The sequence below is a fragment of the Galeopterus variegatus genome, unplaced genomic scaffold (assembly GCF_000696425.1).
Source record: "Galeopterus variegatus unplaced genomic scaffold, G_variegatus-3.0.2 Scaffold10994, whole genome shotgun sequence".
Taxonomy (NCBI): domain Eukaryota; kingdom Metazoa; phylum Chordata; class Mammalia; order Dermoptera; family Cynocephalidae; genus Galeopterus; species Galeopterus variegatus.
Window position 1 is genome coordinate 47,697 of NW_007737105.1, and position 8,926 is coordinate 56,622.

An 8,926-nucleotide genomic window follows, 5' to 3' on the forward strand; every position below is an offset into this window, starting at 1 on the left:
AATCCTTGAGTAGGAACATGAATCTTGCACAGATCAATATAATTTCTCCTTTTCCATTCTTTTTTTTTTTTTTTTTTTTTTGTGGATTAGCATTTTCTGCCAACTTTTAGCGTTGTCAGAAGGGAATCTTTTTATGTGTGTGTGTAGATTATATTATGTGTACATTTAGTTACATACATGTCTTTTTAGTATGTATAGATTTATCATGTATGCAGACAACTATAGGTTAATCTTTCCATTTTACTTGTATAAAATTTAAAATAGCAAATATAAATGATTATTACTTTTGCAAAAGTATTGCTTTAGTTTATGAAAGTTTTCTATAAAAATGTTGAACTCCCCAACAATATTTATCCATTTATTAATCCATTTATTCATCAACCATAACCTGGATACGTATTATGTTGCAGACATATTCTAAGATCTCTCAGAATCCTTCCATCCCTAAAGACTTCATGTTTATCTGCCCAGTCTGAGCAAGTTGAGATTAAAATTGAAGTATCAGACAATAGAAGCATTTCTGAAGGAAGGAAATTGTAAAAGATAACCTTAAACTGTCCTTATGAAAATTTATAGCAGTATTAAATGCTAATATTAATCACTGGAAATATCTGATTTGCATACATTCTATAAGTGTAAATATTGAAGAAGATGAGCTATACCTATTCATTTGAATCTTGAGTTTCCTTTGGTTTAAAATTTCATGAAAGTAAAAGTAAGAATTACTTTGTTTTCAATTTTTTGTTGTTATTTCAGCCCACTTTCCTCATAGTACTTTCAAGAACTAAAATTTATTTAAAAACCATCCATATTACTAGAACTGCCATAGACCTTTGTATATACCATATTTTACTTGATGTAATGATTCACCATGGATTGTGTGATGCACCATTATTTCATATATTAATAAGAATTTTTAAAATGCTGCCGGTTATAGTTCTAAAACATTATGAATTATAAGTGGCCATCCAATATCAGAGATGTTGAAGTGTGAGAAAATGAATATCTTAGAATTATTAAAATATGGTGTTATCCCTAATCCTTAAAACATATCTTCAGAGTCGATGTAACTGTGTAATTTTACTTCATTGAAGTGTTGTCTTTGTGGTAATAATTATAGTAATAATTATAACATCTAACAGTCACTGAGCTGTTATTTGTGCTGGGAGCTGTTCTAAATACTTTACCAAGATTCTCATTAAAACATTGCAGTGGGGTCCTGTGGTTAACTCTAACCACTATTTTTCATCTCCATTTTCTTGATGAGGAAATTGAGGCTCAGAAAATCTAAGCGATAGCTAGTAAGTGACAGAATTTAAAGTAGGATTCAAACCCAGATTGAGCTGAATGCAAAGGCCATGAACTTTTTACTAAAATAGGCTGCCCTTTTCATTAATGTAGTGAGTAACAAGTGCTAATAAATATTGTGCTTTCTTTAGAAGGAAATTAAGTATTTGTTTTGAAGAGAGAGGAATAACATGCTATTTAATGTTTCCAGTTACATGAATAATTGCATATTTTCAAAGAGTACACTATAATTTCCTAAAATGTCCTCTCACTTTCATAGGACCCCACTACATTTGGCCTGTGCCAGTGGTCATCATGAAGTGGTAACTCTCCTAGTAGAGAGCAGATGCCATCTTGACCTGTATGACAGCGAAAACAGGACAGCTCTGATGAAGGTACATAATAGCTATTTCTACATGACATGGCTGTGATGTAAATAGTTAGAATAAAACTGAATTTCTGTCGTTTAAATATTAATTGGTAAAACCCACAGAATGTTTATTTTGAATTCCTCGAATTTATCATCTATTTCTTGGTGTAATACTGACAGGCTGTACAATGCGAGAAAGAGGAATGTGTAGATATCCTGCTAGAGCATGGTGCCGATCCAGACCTCACGGACTCCCACGGCAACACTGCTCTCCACCATGCTGTCTGCGGTCACAGAGTATCAATTGCAGCAAAACTGCTCTTACATCATGCAAATATGGAAGCAAGAAATAAGGTACAAGATCAGCCAGCTCTATTTTCAAAATATTTGAAATTCGTTTGCATTCACATTGACATGTGTGGGGTCAGTTTTCTATCTTTGAAAGATCAAGCAGTTGTCTAGGATTGTACTTTAAATATTGATGCTTTTAATGAAGCATGAGAGGGTACAGCTTTTTTTTTATGCATTTATGGCACATACTTATGAAAACACTGATTTTGTTAAAGGCAAACCTTTTTTTTTTTTCCAAATAATTTTTTCCACCCAGGTTGTTTTTCTGATTAGTGTAAAACAACACAGGAAAGCAAAATTTGCTTTGGAAATAGGCTTTATCCTAAAATTCAAACAAAACAAAAGCATTTTACAATAAATAGAAATCTTGTTGATGTTGATGAATTCTTATTTTATAAAAAAGTGACTTATCTCTCAGTGGCAAGAAATAAGAGGGAAAAATAAAAAGGAGAAAGGAGAGAGCAATCAGAAATATGCAGGCCAATTTGTAAATTAGGTGGTTGAGGGAAAATACCAAGAAGTTCTTTTTGTTTTCATTTTTTGGGGGGTTTTGTTTCCAGATTATATGCTTTGACAAGGTGTTCTTCAATTTGGGGGATATTAATTCTGAGTTTGGGAAAGAAAGTTAGTGAGTCGTCAACTTGCCTAGAGATCAATTTTTGGAGGACTCTGAGGAAACCATATTGGCAGTGACTGGGTGGTGATTAAGCGAGAAAGGAGGGAAGAACAAAGAATTAACTGATACGTTATCCTATTCTGGCAGAAACAGTTGCTAAGATAAGAGTCTAAACCCTGCTCTCAAATCTAGAATGTCTTGATGGAAAGGTGGAAGATAGGGATCTTAAAAATAACAAAATCACCCTGTGTCTTGAGTTTACTAGTCCTTATTGTACCCCTACCCAGGAAAATGTAGTGGAGTTTCCAGTAAGTGATTCTGTATTTTGCTCTTTCCTCTTTTTGGCCTGATCCCCAGATAATAAATAGAATTGACCATGTGGGTGAGAGATGAGACTGAAGTGATGGTCTACTGCACTGGTTCTCAGCTAGAATGAGAACTGCACTGCAATGACATAGAGAAATTTAAGATAATTTACAAGTCTAGGCCCTCCTGTGAAGATTTTTTTTTTTTTTTGGTCTTTTTCTCAGGATACGTATATTTAAAAATATTTCCCCCAAATTCTGGTACAACTCTTGGTTAAGAACCACTGAATAAGTAAGCATAATATATGAATTCCCACTGATCTTTTGGTAAAGCATGATACTTAAGAAAGGAAAGATTTTTACATGCAAATACTTGCTTTATATGCAACCATTTGGGAACACTCAGAACAAATACAAAAACTCAAGGGCTATGGAATAAATGAGAACCATAGATATGTTTAGTTTGCCTCTATAAATTGAGACAACATTTAGAATTTAGGAGTCTCATGCAGAAATCTGGATTTCTGCCTTCTCTTAAAGAATCAAATCTGGCTTACAGAGCCTGTATTACTGTGTGGTATGCTGTGCAGAGGCTGCCCCCTGTACACGAGGCATATGTTTGCTACTGTCCCCACCTAGGTACTTCATTTACTCAAGTCACCTACTTTGCCTCTGTAAGTATTTGAGTTTACAGCCCCTGTTTCATAATATATTTTGATAAAGATTTCAAGGTTTTCAAGATAAAGCTTATTAACTTATAGTAATATACTTTATATTTTATATTAGCCTCTTAGAAATGGCATTGAACTTTATAATTTAGAAGATAGTGTTTTTAAAACTTTTTCCTTACAGTTGCTTATAATAAGATACTTGAAACTGAGTAATTATAAAGAAATAGAATAATATAATTATAAAGAATAGAATTATAAAGAAATAGAATAGAATAGAAATAGAATTGCTTACAGTTTCAGAGGCTAGAAAGTTTACAGTCCAGGGAGCTCATCTGGTGAGAGAGTCTTGGTGGTGGTGGCTCTACAGCAATGCCAGGTATCATCTGGCAAATGGCTGAGCGAGGGAGAGCTAAGCTTCTTACCTGGTCTCCTTGTAGAGCCATTAAACCAGACCCATTACTCAATGAATGGATCAATCCTTTCACAAGGTTACAGTCCTCACAATCTAATCACCTCTTTAAGGTTCCCTACCTTTCAATTACTGTAAGACTTTCCACCTTTTGAACACTGTCATAGTGGGGATTAAGTTTCTAATACATGAAACTTTGGGGGACACATTCAACCCTTCTCATCATGGTTGTAGTTGGATATGTTATGCATATTGCAGACAGTATTATATTATTCTCTTTAGCATTGTCCCTTAAAAATGCAAGTGATTTAGTGGCCTTCATTATGCTAAAAATAATCCATCCGTATTAGTATTAGGAGTCTTTATTGATAATTCTTGTATTTTTATTTCCGATTTATATTTTGCCTAAGGTAAATAATTTTAAGTAGTAGTTTGAATGGAAACCTGAATAAAAATGGATTTTAAAAGTAGTATGCATTAGGTCCCAAGATTATGATTGTAATTGAAAATAAAATTCTGTACTTAGCTTTCTAGCAACTAAGGTAAAAATCTATCACCTTGTTATATGAGAAAATCCAGGGACTGTTTAGTCATAAGTAATTAAAGTTCATTTGAAGCCTATGTTTTAAAATTCAGAGGCCATTTCCTTAGTGAGCCATTTGGAGCAGGAGTGCCTGACACTGGCATCTGGGATCCTGACACCTTTGACAGGAGAGAATGGAGTGAGTCTGTGTAACCTAGAAGGAACCTTCCCCTTATTGGAAAACTCTCAAAACTATGTCACTGAAACTCTAATTCCTCAAATGTTACTGTTTCCCTCAAAAAAGGTATTGTCAACTAGGGGTTAAGCCAATTAAAGAGATTCCTTTAATACTAGACATAGAATGCACAATTTATAATACTTCTCAAATGCCGGTGAACATTCTGTTTGGACACAGTACTTATGGTAAAGTAAATACTGTTTGGAATATAGTATAAGAAACACTGGTCTAGAGATGCTAGATGATTTAGGTCATTGATTCAATAAAAATACTTAAATCATTTACTACTGTGTCACAGGGTTTGTGCCACAGAGATAAATGATACAGCCCCTGCTCTCGTAAATGATACAGCCCCTGCCCTCAAGAAGCTCTTGGTCTAGATAGGAAACAATAACACAACTACAGTATACCATGGTGAAAGCTGTGGTAGAAGGAAAGATTGTTGGACCCAGTCAATGTTTGATGTGAGCGTTGGAGATGACCACACACCACACCAGTTAGTGTGGTCAGGCAGAGAGATGGGGGGCATGTGTCAAAGGTAAGGAGCAGAACATGTGAAAGTACGGAAGAGTGAGAAGGAAGGACAGCTTGTTATTTACTTTCTATATTATATGTTTAAGTTCATAGGGCCTTTTAGGAGGTTTTCAATTTAGTTGAGAAATATGTAGTTTTGCAAATTGTAAATTATTTTTGCGGTTTCACAGGAAGGGCTCACACCACTTTTACTTGCTATAAAAGAAAACAAACAGCCAATGGTGGAATTTTTAGTACAGAAAGGAGCAAATATACACGTGTTTGATAAGATGAAAAGGTACAGTAGTACATTCTTTTCTCCTCAACTTTAATGTTGTTCTTATTAAATTAAGAAGAAGATCACCATATAATTATTGGGATATAGTGAAAAATATCAACACAAATCATCAGTAAGGTAGGAAAGCAATTATTCAGAGGGGGCGGCAAGAAGAACAGTACATAGTAGGATTCATATTCCCTTGTAATATTGACCGACGTTTGTTATTGTAATCTCATTTTTTGGTCTTAAGTGCTTTCATATTAGTTTTACTAGCCTTAACAAGTGTGGACTTTTCAAATAAGTTGATGACTCACTATTGAACTTCTTAACCATTTTATAGTGTTTTTAAAAAACTGATTCTTATATACTTTCCCTTCAAAATGCTTATTAAACATAAATAGTCAAAAATCAGTTTTCTTTTGCAATATACTTTCCCTTCAAAATGCTTATTAAACATAAATGGGAGCCAAAAATCAATTTTCTTTTGCGTGACTCTGGTTCAAATTGCTTTCTTTGAAGAATATTGATGCTAAATTATCCTTAAGTTGCTATTAATTGCTACTATCAGATATTGTAGGTTCATTGGGATTTTTTTCCTCTTCTCTTTCATTTCTAGTTTATTTTAATGTTTTGATTCTTAATTGATATGGCAGAGGGAAGAAAGACAGCTTTAATTGGATAAACTTTTTCTTTAGTGAAGACAAGTCATAGGTAGGTGATAAAGAGACGAGAGATAGGCTTTAGATTCACATAAGACTGGGTTTAATTCCGAGCTTTTCCATTTGCTAGGGTGTGACCTTGGGAACACTACTTACCATTTCATTTGGCTTAAAATTTCATGAAAGTAAAAGTAAGAATTACTTTGTTTTCAATTTTTTGTTGTTATTGCATTTAATTCAGTGCCTAGCACATGCTTATCAATATCACTAACTGAAACTACTATGACTACTATTATTACCATTATTATTGATATTATTGTGATAAGCCTTTACGTAGCTCTTATTTATCTGACCCCTAGGTGACTTTGGATTACAATATATTATATCAGACTAGGGAAGAAATGGAGAATTCTTTACTTAGTTCCGATGAGCTACCTCAGTATAATTTGTTGTCCATCAAAGGACTTAAATTAGCACCTTTTACTGTGTAATACCCCAGTGGGACACAAAGGCTTCCTTTTTGTCCCTTCCATTTAGTCTTGGAGGTGATTTACAGATTAGTACCCAAAATGTTTATGTCTGTTAATACCTAAAATGAAGGTATTAAGTCTACACAGACCAGCATGGCATTCAATTGGTAATGTATGTCAAATTAGGTGTTTAAATAACTTTATTAAAGTTCCTATGGGTGAAGTTATCTCTCCGTTGTTTTAGAAATGCCCTCATGCTTGCTGTAAATTATGAATCAACTAATACAGTCAGGCTTCTTGAGCAAGGTACTGATGCCTTTTCTGAAGATATCTTTGGAAGGACTGCAGAAACATACTCTCTTGCTAGTGGTTGTAATATGTATTTTCATTAAAATGCTAGTTAGTACTAAATTGAGGTTTAAAGTAATTATAACTATTGCATCTTATATGTCAGATGAGATGCCATAGTTTAGTTCAGCTAATTTGGAAATGGTAATGAGTTAATCTACTTCAGAAGCCAAGCAAAAGGCTGGACTTTGAGTTGATTTTGGTATATCGTGAGATGTGGTCTTTTGTTATTCTATATAAATGTCTGGATAGCTTTTTCCATTTCTGAGAAAAATGTCATTGGAATTTTGACGGGAATTGCCTTGAATCTGTAGGTCACTTTAGGTAATATGGACATGTTCACAATGTTGATTCTTCCAATCCAAGATCATGGGATATCTTTCCATCTTCTTGTGTCCTCTTTAATTTATTCTCTCAACAGTGGTTTGTAGTTCTCTTTGTAGAGATTTTTCACATCATTGGCTAACTTAATTGCCAAGTATTTTATTTTTTTGGTGGCTATGTAAATAGCTTTCTTGATTTCTTTTTCTGCATGTTCACTGTTGGAGTATAGAAATGCTAGTGATTTTTGTATGTTGAATTCGTATCATGCAACGTTGGAGAACAGAGTTACTTGTCATATATGCTACCAGATATGTATCCCAAGGCACCTTTGAATCCTGTGTAGTACCTTTTCTTAGATTGTGGAAGGTCCCATATTGTGCTTCCTTAGGGTAGTGTGTATCAACCTATGGTTGGCCCCACAAGTGATCTGTTTCTTGTAATAATGAAAACCTCTCAAGCTACATGCATCTCCACCTCACACTTTCAAAATATTTTCAAATTCTGTCTCACAAGAAAGGCATTCAGGAGACTTCTCTGAATTTAAAGTTGGTCGATTGGATTTGAGATAGGTAGGCCCCATCCATGACTCTTCAGTATCCATGCATGAAAGTAGGATTTTTTTTTTTTTGTCTTTTTCCGTGTCCGGCAACGGATCGCAACCCTCAGTGTTGCCCCCGTACCGGGCTGGGGACCGGCAATGGGATTGCAACCCTCGGCGCCGCTTCCGCACCTCGCTCAGCCAGTGAGCGGGAACCGGTCTGTATGTGGGATCCGAACCCTCAGGCGGGAGCACCGCCGCACTTCCCAAGTGGCGCACTTATCCAGTGCGCCACCGGGCCGGCCCGAAAGTAGGATTTTTTGCTTGCATCATGTCGGCAGCACATATAGTAAAGTTTAATGATACAGAGAAGATTGGCCTGGCCCCTCTGCAAGTTCTGTTTCTTGTAATAATGAAAACCTCTCAAGCTACATGCATCTCCACCTCACACTTTCAAAATATTTTCAAATTCTGCCTCACAAGAAAGGCATTCAGGAGACTTCTCTGAATTTAAAGTTGGTCGATTGGATTTGAGACAATTAGGCCCCGTCCATGACTCTTCAGTATCCATGCATGAAAGTAGGATTTTTTTGCTTGCATCATGTCGGCAGCACATATAGTAAAGTTTAATGATACAGAGAAGATTAGCCTGGCCCCTCTGCAAGAATGACATATGAACTTGTGATGCTTTCCATATTTGTGCAGTCCCTGAAAGATTATTTGACTATTTTCTGACTAGTTCCAAGGAAACAGTGTGTGAGTCAAAGCAAAATGGCTGGCACCCAATGTTGATTAGCTCACTAATCAGGGACAATTACATTAGTGAATTTAATGAGACAATATATTTACCAATAAATTTAACTACAAAATATAAAATAGCTGAGTTGCCCCTTAGTAGGGGCCACAAAGTGTAGGATGGCTAGTACCCAAAATTACGACTTAATAACATTTTCTGAAAACTGCAACATTTGAACATTAGAACTTATGAAAAAACACACATTGGGTTTTCTTTGAGATTCCAAAA

At 35.1% G+C, this 8,926-nt stretch overlaps 1 protein-coding gene across 1 annotated transcript in view; it reads left to right on the forward strand.

Moving 5' to 3' along the window:
* Window positions 1–7,064, forward strand: part of LOC103610357 (ankyrin repeat domain-containing protein 7-like) — a gene marked incomplete at its 3' end in the record, with an annotated part of 8,799 nt that extends 1,735 nt beyond the window's left edge. The window contains exons 2-5 of the mRNA XM_008594542.1: window positions 1,568–1,682; window positions 1,838–2,011; window positions 5,475–5,581; window positions 6,937–7,064. Of these exons, the coding sequence (XP_008592764.1) occupies window positions 1,568–1,682; window positions 1,838–2,011; window positions 5,475–5,581; window positions 6,937–7,064 (524 nt within the window). The remainder of the gene's footprint in view (window positions 1–1,567; window positions 1,683–1,837; window positions 2,012–5,474; window positions 5,582–6,936) is intronic.
* Between the last annotated feature and the right edge of the window lie 1,862 nt (window positions 7,065–8,926).